The 19522-nt window shown below is 53.1% G+C and overlaps 9 protein-coding genes across 9 annotated transcripts; 5 read left to right on the top strand and 4 right to left on the bottom strand.

The window, feature by feature from the left end:
- Nucleotides 1–250: 250 nt before the first annotated feature.
- On the top strand, nt 251–4121 carry C7974DRAFT_400601 (Six-hairpin glycosidase-like protein). The gene is made up of 7 exons (XM_046142523.1): nt 251–661; nt 714–729; nt 782–804; nt 854–971; nt 1019–1118; nt 1165–3494; nt 3542–4121. The coding sequence occupies exons 1-7, from the start codon at nt 538–540 to the stop codon at nt 4002–4004; spliced, it is 3174 nt and encodes a 1057-aa protein (XP_045993954.1). The 5' UTR covers nt 251–537; the 3' UTR covers nt 4005–4121.
- Nucleotides 4122–4252: 131 nt separating this feature from the next.
- Nucleotides 4253–6256, top strand: C7974DRAFT_34512 (Mob1/phocein). Its single transcript, XM_046139346.1, has 4 exons — nt 4253–4383; nt 4453–5276; nt 5324–5417; nt 5462–6256. Exons 2-4 carry the CDS (start codon nt 4505–4507, stop codon nt 5838–5840), a joined length of 1245 nt encoding a protein of 414 aa, XP_045993955.1. The 5' UTR covers nt 4253–4383; nt 4453–4504; the 3' UTR covers nt 5841–6256.
- A 794-nt stretch (nt 6257–7050) lies between these two features.
- On the top strand, nt 7051–8300 carry C7974DRAFT_34476 (YeeE/YedE family integral membrane protein-like protein). The gene is made up of 2 exons (XM_046139344.1): nt 7051–7495; nt 7547–8300. The coding sequence occupies exons 1-2, from the start codon at nt 7208–7210 to the stop codon at nt 8270–8272; spliced, it is 1014 nt and encodes a 337-aa protein (XP_045993956.1). The 5' UTR covers nt 7051–7207; the 3' UTR covers nt 8273–8300.
- Nucleotides 8301–8792: 492 nt separating this feature from the next.
- Nucleotides 8793–10245, top strand: C7974DRAFT_364688 (uncharacterized protein; the record flags this gene model as incomplete). The annotated part of the gene is made up of 3 exons (XM_046139805.1): nt 8793–9301; nt 9346–9630; nt 9678–10245. Coding segments are annotated over exons 1-3 (1110 nt in total), but the record flags the coding sequence as incomplete, so codon positions are not given.
- Nucleotides 10246–11049: 804 nt separating this feature from the next.
- C7974DRAFT_400609 (carbonyl reductase) lies at nt 11050–12165 on the top strand. The gene is made up of 3 exons (XM_046142524.1): nt 11050–11165; nt 11210–11528; nt 11578–12165. Exons 1-3 carry the CDS (start codon nt 11124–11126, stop codon nt 12069–12071), a joined length of 855 nt encoding a protein of 284 aa, XP_045993958.1. The 5' UTR covers nt 11050–11123; the 3' UTR covers nt 12072–12165.
- C7974DRAFT_34543 (uncharacterized protein) lies at nt 12145–13380 on the bottom strand. The gene is made up of 3 exons (XM_046139352.1): nt 13082–13380; nt 12951–13028; nt 12145–12900 (listed from the first exon to the last, which is right to left on the bottom strand). The coding sequence occupies exons 1-3, from the start codon at nt 13267–13269 to the stop codon at nt 12192–12194; spliced, it is 975 nt and encodes a 324-aa protein (XP_045993959.1). The 5' UTR covers nt 13270–13380; the 3' UTR covers nt 12145–12191.
- Nucleotides 13381–16291, bottom strand: C7974DRAFT_34542 (uncharacterized protein). The gene is made up of 2 exons (XM_046139351.1): nt 15709–16291; nt 13381–15630 (listed from the first exon to the last, which is right to left on the bottom strand). The coding sequence occupies exons 1-2, from the start codon at nt 16127–16129 to the stop codon at nt 13493–13495; spliced, it is 2559 nt and encodes an 852-aa protein (XP_045993960.1). The 5' UTR covers nt 16130–16291; the 3' UTR covers nt 13381–13492.
- Nucleotides 16292–16706: 415 nt separating this feature from the next.
- Nucleotides 16707–17788, bottom strand: C7974DRAFT_34626 (uncharacterized protein). Its single transcript, XM_046139378.1, has 2 exons — nt 17049–17788; nt 16707–16816 (listed from the first exon to the last, which is right to left on the bottom strand). Exons 1-2 carry the CDS (start codon nt 17546–17548, stop codon nt 16810–16812), a joined length of 507 nt encoding a protein of 168 aa, XP_045993961.1. The 5' UTR covers nt 17549–17788; the 3' UTR covers nt 16707–16809.
- Nucleotides 17789–18006: 218 nt separating this feature from the next.
- C7974DRAFT_34679 (uncharacterized protein) lies at nt 18007–19397 on the bottom strand. The gene is made up of 2 exons (XM_046139387.1): nt 18312–19397; nt 18007–18266 (listed from the first exon to the last, which is right to left on the bottom strand). Exon 1 carries the CDS (start codon nt 19074–19076, stop codon nt 18312–18314), a length of 765 nt encoding a protein of 254 aa, XP_045993962.1. The 5' UTR covers nt 19077–19397; the 3' UTR covers nt 18007–18266.
- Between the last annotated feature and the right edge of the window lie 125 nt (nt 19398–19522).

The raw sequence follows: 19522 nt of genomic DNA on the forward strand, positions 1-19522 counted from the left end.
AACAATTCAGCAAAACGACCCGACACTGATAGCAGCACAGAGATTCGCAGAGAGGCACCGCAAAGCTGCGACAAAAGCCGTTGCGAGTCGTGATGCCTGCAATTGAGGCTCTTCTCTAGGCCTGGATTCTGCAGCTGAAGACAGCGCTTGCCCAGCTGCAGCATGGTTGATAACAGCGACCCGCACAGCACGGGCCAATGACGATGGTAGAAACTCCGTTCGCGAGTTCCTGCATCCGTTCGATGTGCGGCAAGAAGCAGACCTCCGCGCCATTGCCGAATTCTCTTGCTCGTGTTGTTGACTTGCCTCCCTCCAAAACTCTGTCTCGAGCAGCGAGAGCACTCTCTACACCACCCACACCATCCTTGGCTCGCATTGTCCTATTATTTGTGTTTCTATTATCTTGCCTGGCTGCATAATCGATTGTCCGATTCCCTGCGTACCCACATCGACACCGCCTATCGCGCCGAGCCGCACACATCATTCATTGCCCGTTAACTTCGTAGCCTTTACACACCACCCAGGCATATATTCACTATGGTTCTCATCGAGAATCAGCAGTACCTCTGTGAGGAGGAGAAGCGCCTCAAGGAGGACCGTGAGCGCACTGCTTACTGGAAGCGATGGGGGCCCTATGTTGCCGAAAGGCAGTGGGCTACAGGTCAGTCTTCATCTGAACAACATTGTGCTCGACATTTGCTAACGATTTTTAGTCCGTGAAGACTACTCGTAAGCACTCCGGATGCTGCTGATGCGTCGAGATACTAATAATTCACTACAGGCACGATGGAGACGCTTGGAGCCGTATGTATCCTCGACTACAGCACCATTATCTCTCACTGACTGTTCCAAGATTTCACGCACGATATGGCACGATCCCGTGCTTTTCGCTGGGGTGAGGACGGTATTGCTGGTGTTTCTGATTCACACGGCTTACAGAACATCACCTTTGCTTTCTGGAACGGAGAGGAGTATGTCAAGCCTGGCAATCGCTACCGCAAAATGCTGACTCTAATAGCGAATTCCTGAAGGAGCGCCTATTCGGTCTCTCGAACCCTCAGGGTAACCACGGCGAGTCGCTCAAGGAGGCTCATTTCCACCTGGACAACACACCAACAGTACGGCACTTCCCTCCAATGTGTTGCATAGCTAACCGGATTCCAGCACTCGTACATGAAGTACCTCTACAAGCTGCCCCAACGCAAGTTCCCGTACGAAGACCTCATCAAAGAGAACGCGAAGCGCAACAGGCTCGAGAACGAGTACAACATCGTCGACTCCGGCATCTTTGATGACGACCGATACTTCGACATCTTCATCGAGACCGCAAAGGAGGCAGACAACCCTGATGAGCTGTTGTTCCGAGTCACCGCATACAACCGCGGTCCAGACGCCGCACCACTCCACATTATACCTCATGTCTTCTTCAGGAACACCTGGGCTTGGGGACACGAAGACATTAGCAAGAAGCCGTCGATACAGAAGGTTGGCCCAGCAACCGCTCAGACGACCCACCACAAGCTCGGAGATCGTTTCTTTCAGCTCTCACCTTCCCCTGGTGTCGGATCAAGTGGCGACGACGTGCAGCCTGAGCTACTTTTTACCGACAATGATACCAACTACAAGAAGCTGTGGAAGGTTGAGAACAAGACAAAGTATGTCAAGGACGGCATTCACGAGCGAATTGTGAACGAGAACCTTGACGCTGTGAACCCCGACAACACTGGTACCAAGTGTGCCGCCTGGTACGCCTTCGACGAGGAAGAGGGCGTTCCCTCTGGCGAGTGCGCTGTCGTGCGTTTCAGGTTATCTATGAGGAATGACGGCTTCCTCGACGAGGAGCTTTTCGACGACATCATGGAGCAGCGACGCGCTGAAGCTGATGAGTTCTACTACCGCATCAGCCCTTTGCCTATGGCCGATGATCTGCGCAACATCCAGCGCCAGGCCTTCTCTGGTATGATGTGGTGTAAGCAGTACTACCACTTTGTCTGGGACCAATGGGCGAACGGCGACCCCAATATGCCTCCGCCACCTCCAGATCGAAAGGCGATTCGAAACAAGGAATGGAAACACATGTATCTGGACGACATCCTCTCGATGCCGGACTCGTGGGAATACCCCTTCTTTGCTGCATGGGATAGTGCGTTCCACTGCATTCCACTCGCCATGATCGATCCCGACTTCGCGAAGAAGCAATTGGACCTGTTCACCCGTGAATGGTACATGCATCCCAACGGCCAGCTGCCGGCCTACGAATGGAACTTTGGCGACGTCAACCCTCCCGTGCACGCTTGGGCGCTTTTCCGAACATTCAAGATTGAACGCAAGATGTATGGTCGTGAGGACTTTGACTGTCTCGAGCGTGTCTTCCAGAAGCTGCTGCTCAACTTCACATGGTGGGTCAACCGCAAAGATGCTGACGGCAAGAATATCTTCGAGGGCGGTTTCCTAGGACTGGACAACATTGGCATTTTCAACCGATCCGATCCCCTGCCGACTGGTGGTGTTCTGGAGCAAGCCGACAGCACTGGCTGGATGGGTTTCTACTGTCTGAACATGCTGAATATCTGTCTGGAACTTGCCAAGCGTCGTCGTATCTACGAAGACATGGCATCGAAGTTCTTTGAGCACTTCATCATGATCAGCGACGCCATGCAGTACCGCACAGGCGGTGAGTCAAAGCCTTTGTGGAACGAAGAGGATGGATTCTACTACGACGCGATTTCTTGGGGAGGCCCCTGGAGCCAGCAGATGCCTGTCCGCTCTCTTGTTGGTCTTATCCCTCTTTACGCCACCCTGACCTTGGAGCCGGAAGTCATCAACAGGCTGCCCAACTTCAAGAAGCGAGTGGAGTGGTTCATTCACAACCGCCCGGAGACCGCTCAGCGCAACATCGCGTCGATAAAGAAGCGTGGTCAGGGAGATCGCATGCTCTTATCCCTTGTAAGCGAGGACCGCCTCAAGCGCATCATGCAGCGCATGCTTGATGAAGATGAGTTTTTCGCTGATCACGGTATTCGATCGCTGTCAAAATACCACAAGGATCACCCGTATTCCATGGATGTCAATGGTCAACGCTACCAAGTCAGCTACCTCTCTGGCGACTCCGACAGTGGCCTTTTCGGTGGCAACAGCAATTGGCGTGGACCTATCTGGCTGGCAGTCAACTTCCTCTTGATCGAATCTTGCCAGCGATTCCACCTGTACTACGGCAGCAACCTGAAGGTTGAATGCCCTGTGGGCTCTGGCGATTTCATGCATCTTGGCCATGTTGCCGAGGAAATTCAGCATCGTCTTCAGCATTTGTTTGCACGTGGCGATGACGGTAGAAGGGCCATCAACGATGGCAATCAGATGCTAGATTATGACCCGAACTGGAAGGACTACATGTGGTTCCATGAGTTCTTCGACGGCGACAGTGGACGGGGCTTGGGAGCGAGTCATCAGTGTGGCTGGACCGGCTTGATCGCGAAGATGATCCACGATACTGGGTAAGTTCATTTTTTTCTAGACTCGGAAAATGGCTAACAATTCACAGCATGACATGTCGACTCCCACAAACCCCACGCACACCGACTGCTGCTGCGGCGCACTATTTCGATGATGTACTTAGCAGTGGACCTCGTCGACCAAAGAAGCCATCTACCCTCCGCAGGTCTTCGACGACCCGTAGCATTGGGTTCCGCAGCGACTACGAGACTAGTATCAACGGCGATGAAGAGGACCCGGCCAGCCCGGCTAGGCGGAAGAATTCAGTCGGTTACCTCGACGAGGACGCCATCAAAGCCAAGAAAGAGATTCAGGACAGGTTTAACCATTATGTCAGCGGTAAGCTCGAGCGTGTCAGGACCGGCGTGCAAGACTACGAACCAGACGAGTTCGAAACATGCGTAGATGGCACAGACGAGCGACCGAGACGCAGGCAAGGGTCCAAGGCCAAGTCCAACGACCACAAGGAGCGCCAGGACTACTTCGAGCAAGACGAGTACTTCAGCAAATGATTGCGCTAATTGCGGGCATGGCGTTGTTTTGTGAAGCTGCACCAGTTGTAAATAGCAGCACTTTGTATATCCCTAAGATCCTAGGATAGAGGTTTCGAATACCCACAGACTTTCTCACTATTTCCTCTTGTGCACTGTGCAATATCGAACATGTAGCACGATACCTATGTTTTGGCCGCAATAGGCCTCCACGTGCCTGCGTCATTGGCCCGAGTGTCTGGCAGTTGCGATAGAGATTAGGGTCCAAACACCAAAACAAGCCGGACCAGCGTCACTCTGGTACACAACAACACGCCGCTCTCTTTGTCCTTTCTTTTGTTGTCAACCACCCTGAATCCTCGCTTCTTGGGCGCGCTTGAGCCTACTCTGATCGTAAACTGTGAGTGCGCGCATTCTTGCGACTCTACCCCTCATTGTCTCCTAGCTAACCACTGGAATGTAATGGCAGACGGCACACGACACCTTCGACCTATATACCTCACGATACAAGCGCAAGAGCCATGTCAGGCTTCATAACCACAATGTTCGTCTCCTCTCCATCTAGTATTCAGTTCCCCGCGAAACCTAAACCCATTTCCCCTGTATCCACGTTTGTCCAGAGCCAGAGCTGCATGAATCTCCGGATGAGTTTATACGATTACGAGGAACGAAGTGTCCCTGGAGGGATATGGATACAAGGCCTAGGTCCATATGACGAGAAGGACATGCTCACGAGCCTCGCGGTCCCCAGAGAGACGTACAAGAGTCCGTTACAGCGGCTAGGGGAAGCACTCCGGCTGCCACCGTCTGGCAATGCCCTCACAAAAGCGCTGGCCGAAGACAACACGCCGAATGCGCGAGGCCGGCCGGCACCAAAGCAGCGTGCCAGACAGCCAATCCGCCCGGAAAGCCCCTTGCGCCCGCCCGCCGAACATTCATACAGCCTTGTTCCTGGTGGTAACAACGCGCCTGCCTGTAACAAGTCTGCTTGTGAGATAGTTCTGGACTCCGAACAGCGACACTATCCTCCGAACGACTGCAATAAGATGGAACCCACGGCCAGGCCACTCCCCTACCCGCCGCACAATGATTATTCTGCGAACCCTAACTTACTTTCTTCTCTCTTTAGTAACCCGCGCACTCGTGCACCATTCAAGCCACAAAAGTCGAATCGAGGTACAAGCAGCTGGCAGCTAAAGCAATATGCGGAGGCGACACTCGGTAGTGGCAGTCTGAGGAAGGCTGTCAAGCTACCCGAGGGCGAAGACAAGGATGAATGGCTAGCCGTCAACAGTAAGAATGGTGTACGCATCTAGAGACGTGGCTGACAGCAATCGCAGTTGTCGACTTCTACAACCAGATCAACCTGCTCTACGGGTCTATCACCGAGTTTTGCTCGCCACAGAGCTGCCCCGAGATGAAGGCTACAGACGAGTAGGTCACAGTACATCCGTTCGGTCAATTTCTAACGTATTCAGGTTTGAGTACCTCTGGCAAGATAGCGAGAACTACAAGCGGCCAACCAAGATGCCTGCGCCCGAGTACATTGAGCACTTGATGGCATGGGTGCAGTCCAACGTCGATAATGAGCAGATGTTCCCAAGCCGCATCGGCGTGCCATTTCCGAAGACATTCCCTTCGCTTATCCGCAACATGTTCAAGCGCCTCTACCGTGTCTACGCGCACATCTATTGTCACCACTACCCCGTCATTATCGAGCTTGGTCTGGAACCCCATCTAAACACAAGCTTCAAGCACTACGTGCTGTTCATCGATGAGCACGGACTGGCGAACGGTAGCAAAGACTTCTGGGGTCCTCTTGGCGACCTCGTGGAGAGTATGCTGAGAAGTGACTAGACGGCTTACCGTGATAGTCAAAAGATGGTGGAGTTCTTCTGGAATACAATCAGCCGCTACGGTATGGAGCTGGCCTTCGGCGTTTGGGTAATGGGGGTATGCATATACGGAATGATATCCAGAGCACTTCTTTCACGATGTACGAGTATTACGGCCGACGAATCAAACAGGATGGCGTTTTGAGCTCAGATTACACTTTTAGAAATGTGTGGCGTTCCTTTGTTGACACGCCGATGCACCTACACGGAGGCACCCCAGATCTGACACATGGTTCGAGTTTTCATGCATGAGCTCGCCGAACTGGGTCCTGTGTAACCTGCCACGCGAGTGAGCGGCCGTTGCACGGCGTTTGCTTTTCCCCGGCGTCAGTTGAAGAGATTGACAACCTTGCGGAGCTGCACGCCGTATTCACGCCTTGCATCGCCGAAGCTTTACTACGTCGATCTAGAGATGTCGGCGACGTGAATGGAAGCGAGTCAGGCCAATAAAGCCGAAATTGCAGCTGGTGAGCGAGTCTGAGGGTTATCAAGAGGACAGCCCATAGGATATTAAGAGATGTGCAGCTCTACCTGGAGTTTTCGCGTTGGGTTTCGAACGTTGGGTCTTGAGCGTGTAGTATATTTCGGCATGTATCAAATTCGGCATCCGGAGGAAGCCGATCCGCCGATCACCTGAACCAAGCTCCAGGTCTTCAAAGCTACCGACACATAATCTCCGGAGCGCTGTCCATCGATTCGCCGACCCCCACAATTATTGCCTACTCGTAGCGCAAGTGCTGGGACCCTGGCCAGCAACGTCGCCGTTCTGCACATTCGGCGAGGTGAAGATGAAATGTCCTCCGCAGACCTGTGCGAAGTGCTCCACAATCACGCGATTGTTCACATGAAACGCTGCGCAAAGCATTGCACAACGGCGATAGCACAACGCCAGTCATCAGCCTTGCGGGTCTCGCGTGCAACGCCCCTCAGCAGCGTCCCCGACCTGCCGCTTAAGGACGCCACCACGCGCGAAGCATGTCCAGGGCAGATGCTAGGCTGGATAAGGGGCACATGATAGTCGCACTAACTGTTCCGATGCTCTGCGGGAGTTTTGGTCCGCTTGAAACTGCACATCCTGTCCAAGTTCGCCGACTAGGAGATGAAGAGAGTACCGCGATTGGCGAAGAGACGCCCGACAGGGTCCGGCGAGGAGTGTAAGAGATGGCTCCTTGGTTTAGTAGAGTCACTACAGGCGAGTGCGCTGTGTGAAAAGCTCCTTGTCGTCAAGTCCGGCACGCTATCCGGCATTGTGATATTTCTTTTACCTGTCACCCTGCTCCTTTGCTCCTTTGTCTAATACTACTATCTGAGAGCATCGAGGTAGCCCATATGTTTACTCCTTTTGAGACTACGATTGGCGCCGCGCTATTGCACCAAGCCACCAGCAATCTTCTCTATCAAAACGGCAATGTATTGGGCCTTTCGGGTTTGCTGAGACGGATGGTCGACGCGCCGACCGTCGAGGTTGTGGCTCTCTTTACAGGCATGGCAGTGAGCGCCCCGCTGCTCAGTTCTCTGGTGCCGGACTTGGCTACGAGGTTTCCTTCGATGCCGGTGACGATACAAACTGTTGTGTTTACAACAAGTGTTGCGGCTTTGATAGGCTGGGGAACGAAGGTGCGTGATTTCTTCCAAAGAAATGGAATGCCGAGGATTAACTTGGTACAGGCGTCAAATGGTTGCACATCTGGACACATGCTTTGTGGTCTTCCACGACTCAGTGGACGTTCTGCAGTAGCTACTGCAACCTTCTTTACCGTGGCATTGATTACACACCACATGGTACATCCCAGCCTCTACACCAACGCATGCCCCGGCAACGTACCGTGCTATACGCCTGTCCTTCCGTCAGCGGCCACTGCCATATCTCTTACACTGCTCGCTAGCAGCGCAATCCTAGCCGCCCGAATCATACCGACTCTCATCAGCAAAGCAGCGTCTAAATCTACAGCAAACACAAAGACGTCATCGAATTCGCAGGTAGCCGCCCGCACAACAACACAATTCTTCAGCGGCCTTCTCTTCGCGCTTGGCCTCCACGTCTCCGGCATGGCCAACCCCGCCAAAGTGACATCTTTCCTCTCCTTCCCCGTCATGAACGCATGGGATCCATCTCTCGCTCTTGTAATACTCTTCGGCGTACTTCCCAACCTCATCACCATCCAGCGCAAGGGCTTCGCCGAACCACCAGCTTTCGCGGACAAGTTCGAGCTCCCTACAAAGACAATCAAGGACGTGGACCTGACGTTCGTGGCTGGTGCCGCGGCGTTCGGAGTTGGATGGGGACTGACGGGGACGTGTCCAGGGCCTGCCGTACTGAGGGCTTTTGCACAGCCTGTCTGGGGGGCGATGTGGTTGGGTGGGTTCTGGGTTGGCGGGCGCATTGGTGCTTGAAGGCTGTATCGCTATGTTCATTATACCCAATTGCATTACTAAGATTTATTTTGTTGTTAATTCCCATTACTTACGTCGATATATCACAAGGTGTTGATGCTAATCAGTTTGATGATGGGACATCTGGTCGCTCCTTCTTAGGTTTCGTGTCTACACCAGCCACGTGCGCATCATCGCGGACGGAATCTGTGTTGTGTATGGAAACATCAGTCTGGTGGTGCTTACCTCCAAGTCTCAGGCTGCCGTTAACAATTCCACAATAGCTCAGACGATCACTGCCTACTGGCGTGGTTGCCTACGTGCACAGACAGCCTCACAAGACATCAAGACACTCGTTGTATCTCTTTATTATTCACACAAATCTTTCCTTCACTTTATTCGTCCGTTTGGAGTCCTTGTGTGTACCTCGCGAACCAGCACTTGAGGACATTGCTAGTCTTACGTTGTTTGGTTCGCAATCATCCCCTTATTCTCATGACACAACCGCCAAAGATTCTGCACACTTATAAAACCTCAGATTAAGATCTGACAACTGTGAGTGGTTGCTCTACACAGCCCCTCAATAGTGTCCCTGGAAAGCCGCGACCCTGGAGTGAAGGAACCACTTTTGACTAGCTACATGCTGCCCTGAGACATATCCTCACTCGTCCCTTGTCGCCTCACTATTTCTCACCGTTAACGCCAAATCAAACTCACCTGTCGCAAAGACACATCGACGAGCGGATGTTCCACATCCTTGCCATCTGGTCACACCATCTCCTTCCACACCGACATGACGAAGACTTGCATAATCTGCGGCGGCGATGAGGCCAGCGGAGACCAGCTTCTCCAAGCCCCATGTCAGCGCCACTGGGTCTGTACAGACGATGTGAGCAGTTTCTTTCAGCGCGCAGCCGAGAACGAGAGCCTGTATCCTCCCAAGTGCTGCGGCCAGCTTTTCCTGCTCGACGAGTATGAGGCTCATGTGCCATTCGAAGTATCATGGGCCTACCAGAAGAAAGCGCAGGGGGAGTATTCTGTGCTAGCTAAGTATGTCATAAGGCATCGCTTCACGTCTCTGCTAACAAGCACAGGTATCGCGTCTACTGCGCCAACCCAGCTTGCTCAGAGTTTCTCGGCCCTGCCACACATGTGAAAGACCCATCCACCAATACTAGTTACGCCGTTTGCCATCAAGATACGTGCGGTAAGCTGACATGCACGGCATGCAAGACGCTGGTAGATGGTGTTGGGAGCCACATCTGCGAGCAGAACGATGACTATAAGAAGTTTAAACAGACAGCTACAGAGAAGGGCTTCCAGGAGTGTCCGACCTGTGCTTCCACAGTGGAACTAGCGGAGGCCTGTAACCATGTCACGTTTGTTAAGCCCTACCTAGTTGTATACGTAAACTGACTGCAGACAGCTGTGAGTGCGGTACACAGTTTTGCTATATCTGTGGTATGGAATGGCAAGGCATGCACGGCTGCCCCCACTATGGACCTGCGGTCTATGATGAGGATGGTTATAATCAGGATGGGTTTCACCGGATCACAGGCCTCAACCGAGCGGAGCGCACACGCCACGAGCAATTCAGGGTCGATCATGAAGATGATGGTGAGTCGGACAACGAAGATGATGCTCCGGACGACGAAGACGGCGGGAACGGGGTCGAGAATGGGCTCGATTTCGATGCAGAGCAAAGAATCTTGCAGCATGTCGGGCCACCCGTTCGCGAGGTCTTCGACAGACTTCCACGCGAAGAACGCGACATCTTCTTGATCAACCTCCAGATCCATCTCTTCGAGGCTCACGGCATCTCTGTTAATACGGATCCCACGGAGGGTGACGGACAGGGCCAGATCGATGATGACGACGACGATGAGGAAAGTGCCGATAGCGACCCTGAAGTCGATGCTAGCAACAACGGTGATGAAGACGGTGATGGACCGAACAACAGCGCTGAACAACAAGAGAACGACAACGTATCTTTGGTTGGGAACATGGAAAAGGGTGGTGCGGAAGACGCCTCTTCAGATAGACCTGAAGATGCATATGCTGCAGGGATGCAGTCTGCCAGAAGCTCGACGGAGTCTCATAACGCTTCATCCGTACAAGCCATGGAAGTCGCAGCGGAGGCTGATCTAGGCGTGCATGAGTATCTCACGCGTCTTACTCGAGCATCCTTGGGTGATGCTGCTGATGAGCACGACATCACGGCTGTTGACAGGCGTGCTGAGCTCGCCCACACGCTTCAGCGGATCCAGGCCGACTTGGAGCAGGGTGAAATATCAAGTTTCATGGCCTATGAAACCCTCGGGGCACTATACGACAGGTTTCCGGCCAACGAGCAGGTCTTTCTCCTCCGACAGAGTCTGGCAAGCGCAGCGCAGAATCGACTTAGTAATTCATCAGCAACGAGCCCGGAAGACGGTCGGCCAGCGACTCCCATGGACATCGACTCGGTGGACGGACAGAAGGAGGCGCGTCAGCTCCGGAGAGGGCTGCCGGGGGGATGGCCCGACGATCTATATGAGATCTGAGGTTACCTCCGTAGTAGCAAGGCCACACTGCACAGCTCGCATTAGAGTACAACACAAGGATGAACATCACATTTACGCAGCTGTAGATTTGCGATGACTTCCACAAAGAGGCTCGGTGAACATGTAGAATGAGTGGAAATGCAATGGTCAATTTGTCGAGATGCATAGAGAAGTTCTAAAACATGCGCGTGACGTCATGAGCGTCTCGCGACAACCGACAGCCTCGATGATGATTAATGAACAATCAACAAGAGTGGGGAACACTCTCAAGTGCAGCAATGGCCGCTTCTTCCGATTACCATTCATCCGTAACCTGACAAAAGCCCAATATGTCGTACAGCAGAGTTGGAGTTGTTACCGGCGCAAACAAGGTATGTCTGCACGTCGCGTCTTCGAACCCATCTGATACCACCAGGGCATCGGCCTTGCAATCGTCCGCCAACTAGCCCTTCAATATCCAAAGTCACCTCTCAACAATGGGCCTCTCCTCATCTACCTCACAGCCCGTGACAAGAGCAGAGGAGAAGCCGCGCTTAAGCAGCTCCAGGAGGATTCGCAGCTAAAGCAAGCCAAAGCGCTGAAAGCCGACGGCGGCCTTGCCGAGATCAGATATCATCATCTCGACATCACAGACGAGTTCAGCATCAAGGATCTCGCCCAGCACCTGAAGGAGTCGCACGCTGAGGGCCTCGACTTTGTCATTAACAATGCCGGCATCGCGCTGAACGGCTTCGGTACTACATCTCCCATCCCCAGCCCCTACGTGCTAACAACCGCACGCAGATGCGAATATCGTCAAGGAGACCCTCCACACAAACTACTACAACACCCTCCTCGCATCGCGCACCTTCCTTCCCCTTCTTAAGCCCACAGGCCGCCTCGTGAACCTCGCCTCCTCCGCCGGCGCGCTATCCAAGTACTCCGATGCCGTGCGCACGCGCTTCCTCGAGGCCAAGACCGAAGCCGACGTCACGGCCATCATGCGCGACTTCGCGGCGGCCGTGGAGCAGGGGCGCGAGAAGGACGCTGGGTTCCCGAGCGCCGCGTATGCGGTCAGCAAGGCGGGCTGTATTGCGGGTACCAAGGCGCTGGCGAGGCAGGAGGGCGAGAGGCTGGTCGTGGCGTGCTGTCCTGGATATGTGAATACGGATATGAGTAAGGGGAATGGGACGAAGACGCCGGACGAGGGCGCGCAGACGCCGGTGCTGTTGGCGATTCAGGATAGTGGGGCTAAGACTGGGGAGTTTTGGAGAGACGAGAAGGTCATCGAATGGTAGGTGACACATATTCAGGATAAAATGCAAGCAAAGAGCATTGATGCAATAACATGAATTGAGATCAGTTCCTAATCAAACCACTAAACAGTATAGGAGACGTTCCCAATGAACTCTGATTGCTCAGAACTCGTCGCCATCGCTATCGTCAATTACAATGGCATCATGTATGTTCCTGCCCTTCGGCTCCACAGCTGCAGAGGCCTCAGCCTCCTGGCCTGTTCCTCGTGACTGACGAATGATGTTCATCAGTCTCTCAGTCTCAGTAAGGTCCTTAAGATATACTGGGCGACTGCAGTAGTCTTGGAGTTCCTTATCAGAAAGCATAGGGAACTGGTGCCGCATTGCTGCCCACAGGCGCGCAACGTGGAAATGTCTGTATGGTCCCTTACCTCCTCGAGCAACTTTAGTTCCTTTTCGGGAAATTGCCCCCTCAAAGTCTGGGGTCCACCCAGTGTTCCTTCGGAAGAGCACGAAACCAGTGCCCCTGCCGTTATTCTGTAAGTCCCAAGACATTGTCTTAAGAACTGAAGAACTCTGACTAAGCCCACAGGCCGGACACGACTTTCTCTTGCTCCCAACATACCAGTTCCCATATGCGTGTGGATTCTTACACATCCAAGCACCTTGGCCTGGCCGAGCACTAGTGGAACCAGGTGGGGGCCGTTCCTCGTCTTCCCAGTCATGCCCTGGGTAGTCCTTGATAAAAGTATGCTCTGGGACCACCCCAGTTGCAGCAAGTGTTCCAGACAGCAAGATGTTGCGAACTCGCTGATATGCTTCAAGATCTGCGGAGTTGAGACTGCATCCCTTGTCGTTTAGTTCCCTGGTACTACTGTCTATTAGCTCTAGCTCTTAAGTCTACAATAGTAAGACACTTACGTGTTGGTAGCAACATCAACAGATGCTGGATCCAGTTCCTGACGTTCGATCTTTAAGGTCCCAGCATTATCTTCATCGCTATAGCATAATTAGTATAGCATAGGCTTAGACAACAGCAGAGCAATGCTTACATCTCCATAAGGCTGTCTTGGTACTGTAGTTCCTCTGCATCCTCGCGATACCGCTGGTACGCTGTTTTGACATCCTCTAGCTCACGTCTCAAAGTTCTAAGCTCTATCTCAAGCTCGCGTTCACGTGCTGGAGGACGCTTTGCAGCCTGCTCAGCCCTAAGGTGGGTTCCTGGACGAATGGGAGGCATCGCTTGTTGGTGTTGTGGTGTTGGTGGCTGATGGTTTTTGACAAGAGGGAAGGGCGGAGGCAGCAGTGCCTGGGTACCTAAATAAGTGGCAGCTGCCGCCAAGACCGGGTGAAGGTGAGTTGAGGTAGAGCGGTCAACAGCCGGCACTAGCTCGCATTCACGCTGAATAGAATTGAGCGCTCCTAGTAGTTGTTGCGCAGAAGAATACGCATCACAGTGCGACTTATGCCGGTAATGCTTTGGACGTAATCTTCCTACGAGGCAAAGGCAAGTTTGAGATCTGCAAGCTCGGAGATCTCACACTGGTGACATGTACAGCAGGCGTTGGAAGTATTCTCGGTGGTTCCATCTGCCCATCACAACCATTCAGAGGCCGGCTGGAGGACCTTGATCCCGCCTCTGCATGTGGCGCAGTAGCGGCTGAAAGAGATTGTGATGCCGTCGTCTCCAAACTCTCACTCTTCTTAGGAACACTGGAGGGGTACATAGCCTTGGAGCGCAATCGCATCTGTGACGTCTTCAGATTAGCACTCACAATTTGGCCTGAAGATCTCCCGGCTACCATGGAGCGTTCTGCTCGAGTGACAGTATGGCGTGAAGGTCCGAATGCCGAAGCGGCCTGCTTCGTCACCTGAGTCTGGGGAAGCATTCGCGGCTCCGTCGAAGTTGAATTAACGACAGCACTACTAGGAGCTGCCTTCGATAATGATGCCTTGGGAGCTGATACGATTGACACAGTTCTGTGTGGAGTTACTTGTGGCTCTGTGATCTTCGAAGTTGATCTTGGGGCTGTGATCGATGTTCGAGGCCAACCTGTTCGAGTAACCAGGAGCTTCCCCTTCGCTTTGTTGGACAATTCCGGTGGGCCAGGGTATTTGACGTCTTTTGGCTCGCAGCCCGGAAGATCAATTGCTGCGCTCCATCCAGTTTCCTTCCTTCCTGCATTCTCTGGCCACTGGGCTTGCGTTGGAGGGGTACGTCTAATCGTGAAGACTTTGGGCTTCGGTAGCAGGGAAGGACTTTTCCTGATCGTCAAAGGAAGCGGCACATGCGGATCCTCCCTTCCCATAGGTTCTGGAGATAGCACTGTTGTGCGATTTACTGCGGCATCTAACACTGCACTTAACTCGCGTAGAATGTCCGAAGATAGAGAAGTATCTTTTGCGCGAGCATGAGCATCTTCCTCGTTTCCTTCTGACGGAATCGCAATGTCTTTGCCAAGACGAAGACTGCGGGAAGGGAGCACAAGATCTTCGTTGGTCTCCTTTCGTACGGCAGGAACAGTTGACCATCTTCGCAATTGGGCAGCAGGCTGGGGACCTGGCCCTGCAGTTACTGGCCTCTTGGCTTTTTGCTCTGATACCGGAGCAGAGTTTATGATTGTCGCCTCTTCGAACCCGGTCTTTGAATCATGACGGGCCAACCCTGCAAAGATCTTGCCTGTGTCAAAGGCTTCCAACGCCGTGATAACAGACTCCAAAGCAGTGACATTGACGTACTTCCGTCCGACAACGATCAACTGCCGTGCTATCAACCCTTCATCCGGGTTTCCAATGGCATCGAGCTGAGCTTCGAAATTGTGCCACCACTCGTCGCTCATGGCTCCTGCTCGAGTATTTGCGCTCGTCGCCACTGCGATTGCCCAGTGTGCGCAGCGATGAACGCATTCTTCAACAAGACTGCAGATCATCTCGGCTTTGGCTTCTTCCAGGATCCGTAGTGGATTGTTAAGCTCCAAAGTCCTCAAAATTGGCGCGGGCTTGACTAGTTGGCTCCAGATGTGACTGAGCTGCACCATGTCTGTTCGAACCATGATGTCGTTGCTTGTCTCTATACAGACGCGGTGGGTGGGTGCAAATTTTGAAACGATATGCATGGGAACGAGGCTGGAAAAACGAAAGGCAGTGATCTGTGCGGAAATGGACGTTGATTTCATCCAAGTCCGATCCTCCAATTTAGCAGTGTAGGTTTCTGTATGACGACGGAACTGATCAGAGACTGTCTCAATCTCGTAAGAACTCTCGCTGGCCCTCCTGGTGCTAATGACTGCTGCCAAATCGTCAATAACAGCAGCCTGATCAACGACTTTGTCGCCCACGCGAACCGCATCTGATGAGCGGGATCTAACCGGTTGACTGGAAGGAGTCTCCGGCTCTGCAACTGAGAGATGTCCAAGCGATACTCTCGAGCCTCTTCTTGAATACTGCACGTTTGTCCAAGGTCTGTATGAGTGCGGCTGCAAGATCTCACCCCCTGCAATTGAGACAGTCGAAACGTGCCACGGCCTATATCCCAAGGCTGGCTCGCGAATGCTTGTGGAACTCACCGTTTTCACAAGCAGATTCTTGTAGAGCCTCGTGTCTGTTCATTTATCAGCATCGTTCAAGAATGGAAGCAATCTACCGAAGATTCAAAAAAGCTCTTGCTTCTGCAACTTACTTTTTACACTCCGCTTTACTCTCCGATACGTCCTGCAGAACGTAGAACGCTTCACTGCTTTCAATTTTTTCGATCCCTCTTCCACATTCCTTCTACAATGAATCAACGTTCTCTTAATAGTACTTCTCAACCTATTCGTCCGCCCAGTGCCATGTACAGTCTTCCTCGAGTCTTCATTCCCAACTTCCGAACCCTCACTACTTCCCACCGCGGGAACATTTCCAAAGTTCACAGCCCGCGCACGTGTTCTCTCATCCTCTTCCGACGGCTCGTTCACGAACGAGTCTCCATAGCCTGGATCGGCCGGATCGTATTTGCTATGGTCCACTGCAGTGCCGAGCCGTGTGGGAGTTAGCCCCTGTCCCAGTAGGGCAGGAGAAGGTCGAGGAAGTACAGTGGTATTTGGGCGAGCAGGGACCATTTGGAATTCGGTGAAGTTTGTTCGTAAGGTCTAGCTGAGAAACTGGCTCGTTCAGGTTTCCGAATGGAGCGAATGCGGGTAGCGGACGAAATGTAGGGAGGTATGAGAGGCGGAAGCAACGTTAGGTTGGTATAGGAAGGAAAGGGCTTGAGGTAAACGACGAAAAATTGGCAAATAACGTTAGAAGAGAACGTGGTACTAGGGGCCTTCAGGGTCATGTTCAATAACCCATAATCACTGTGCCTTTTCCTTGAAGCCTTCAGGCTAGTGAGATGTACGCTATGCGACCAGAGAGTGCCTAAGATGATGATGCCTCGGAAAGCTGTGGGTAGTCGGCCGTAGGACGTGGTATTCGTCTGGCTATACCCTTGCTCTGGCTTACTTGTAAGCGTATACAAGGTAATGAAAAACCGACTTCATCGAAACATTTGCTAATCGACAGGGGAAACTTTCTCATGTCGCATAACATTATCATTTCTTCTCTTAACTATCCAAACAAGAATTCCCACATGCCAAAAGGCATAAAACTCCAAACGCCCAGAACAGTGCATCAGTCCGTGCCGGACGGTAAAATGGTTTTCCGGCTTCGTGGCCCAAGAATCGGTACCGAGGGGTGGGGGTCATGAGCTTCGTGGTACTGGTTCGGCATTGCTACCATCGGTACGTCCAATCATGCACTATTATTCACTGTTAAGAACCGAATTAGGAAACGGCTAGACCACCTTTGAAAGATTTTGCGTGACGTTGGATAGCTTGGGTTTGGGAACGATGCTCGTAACATCGCCTACACTAGGGAGTTTGGGCAATTTAGGCAATTTAGGCAGTGACGGGAGTGACAACTTAGGCAGCATGTCGCCGCTGCGTACAGTAAGGACCAAGATAATAGACCAAATGCAAAGCGTAACAAAGGAAGACTTACTATAATGAAAGTGTCAAGTCGCCACGGATCGATGCCTTCAGCTCGATCTCAATCTCCAAATTCGCCTCCAGGGTGAGCTTCAGGCCATCTTGGTCCTCCAACGAGCCTTTCTTCTTCTCAGGCACCATTGTGTGGGGCTGATTAGGGTCGGTGCCGCGCATTGGGATCTCGCCTCGCATTGCTCGGGCGTGTGTTACGGGACCATCCATGGATGTGCTATCTGGGCCAATGCGCTCGAACATGCCCATCTTCTGGAGGTCGCCGTTCGCGTCGGCCTCTTCCAGGGCTTCGACGGAGGTAGTCATCATGTACTTTCCGTCCCTTTGAGCCTTCTCGATACGCTGACGGCGGTTGCGGCGAGACGATGATCTTGAACGTGCGGTTTGTAGGCCTGCTTCGCGCTTATCTTGCTTCATCTTGTTCACAGCCTTTTCCTGTTGCATGGTCGTGCGCTCGTGCGGCTTCGACTCGTAGTCGTCATTCTTGTTGTTGTCTGCCATGGCGGTGGCTGTGGTTAATGATCTTTCCTTTGGTTCTGGGACGGTAGCTGATACCCGGGGAGCAGTTAAGGCACCTATACTTGCACTGGGAGGGTTGAGAGAAGGCAAAGGTGTTTTCGTGCACAGCGGAGGGGACTGAATGTACGGATGAGGGGAGTTCTGAGCTAAGCTGGAGGCGAGAACAGCCGTCACTCGAAATCAAGATTAATGCATACCTAGGTGGAGCCGGGATGTGCAGTCCGCACGTCGCCCCGATTTGGCGCCCTGGTCACTGTAGCCGAAGCAGGATCCCATGGTCCTGACGTCACAGCGAAATTCGGCCTAGCATGGCCGTTTCTACCGTTGTGTGGCGGGCGCGAAGGTGGAGAAAGCTCGTGATGGCAGGGATCATCGCTGCCCGCTAGACGGCTGACGACGCCCTGCGTAGAAAGTTGGCAGGGCGGAACAAGGATACTGTTCCTGCGAAGAGAAACGCTGCCGTGACCGTCGTACGTTGGTTGATTTTGCACTTCGAGAATCCATGTATTGGAGGCTCGGAAGCAGGTAGATTGGTATGTCACGAGCAAAGTAGTGTTTGAAGGTACAATCCATAGAATTACACTACGTAAAATCTCCAAGCCAAACGCCATCCAAGAAAGCTCCTGGACTCAATGCTCTGAGCGTCGTAAAGATAGGTCAATAAAAGTCATATAAGGGTCGTTGCGTCGTAGCTTAGTTACTGTGGGGAGTTAGCACATGTAGTTCAAGGGCAGTCAGTCCCAACTTACAGCAGACCCAAAGTGAGATCACCGTGAATTTTAGCCTTCAGTTGGATCTCAATGTCGAGGTTGAGCTCCAGGCGCAGACGCAGCTGCTCGCCCTTGCTGTCGCCGCCCTCTTCCTCGCCGCCTCCTCCAGTCAGACCGCCGAGGGCCTTTCCAGCGGTGTTGCCGACCTGGCCGACAGCCTTGCCTGCCGTGTCCTGGACCATGTCACCAGCACCACCAACGAGTTCGCCTCCAGGAACATTCTCGGTGATGTCGTCGAGCGGGCCACCCTTTCCACCCTTCTTCTGGCGTTGGCGGTTGCGGCGGCCTCCGGACTGGGAGACATCGGATCGCGCATCAGTATCCTCAGAGTCTCCGCCTCGTCGGCCTCGGCCTCGAGACTGGCGACGCCTCGATTGCGATTTTGACTTCTGAGGCTGAGCTTCGGGTTCTGATTCGTCGGCATCGGCACTGCCATTGGTTTGTTTTTTGCCTGCGTCCTCTTGCTCAGCCTCTGCGTCACCAGCGTTTTCGGCATCGGCGTCGCCCTCAGCATCGCCGTCGGCGTCGCCTTCAGCTTCGCCTTCAGCTTCGCTCTCGGGCGCGGGGGTGGGTTCGGGAGTGGGCTGCTGCTGGGCCTTCTTGCCGCCCAGCTTCTTCGGGGTCTTCTTTTCTTTCTTACTCGATGATTCGGCCTTGCCTGATCCTCCAGCAGAGGCATTGACGTCAGCTTGGCCCTGTCCTTCGACAGACTGCTTCTTCTCTTCGACAGTGTCCGCCATGGTGTTGTGGGATTTGGTCTTAGATTGACTCGGATGAGGTGTTGAAACAGGGGCGCAAAAAGCTGGGTGTTGTTAAGTAAGTCCGGGTTTCTGGAAGTGGCAGAATGCAGGTCGACGGAGCAGATTTGTTAAGAAATCGCCAGCAGTTTGGGAACAGGTTTGGAGCTCCTCAAGGTTGCTTGACATCCCTGCAAGTACACGAGCCACCCACATCATGCAGCCTGACGCAAGAGTGGGACCGACAGGTGTTCCCCACCACGCATGCACTGAAACTTGTCAGTATCCCGGCGAACATCGATCGGAACACGCTTCCAGAACCCAAACGGTGCCAACTATCTTCCCGTTTTCCGCCTCTCTTGTCCAGGCTTGTCCGTCTTCTCCTATTGGTGCCCACGTCGCGCGGTGAGCTCAGAACGAGCTCAGCCTGTCTCAATCCGGCGCCGCTT

The sequence above is a fragment of the Boeremia exigua genome (genome assembly GCF_020726555.1).
Source record: "Boeremia exigua strain MPI-SDFR-AT-0100 chromosome Unknown C7974scaffold_10, whole genome shotgun sequence".
In the NCBI taxonomy this organism is placed as follows: domain Eukaryota; kingdom Fungi; phylum Ascomycota; class Dothideomycetes; order Pleosporales; family Didymellaceae; genus Boeremia; species Boeremia exigua.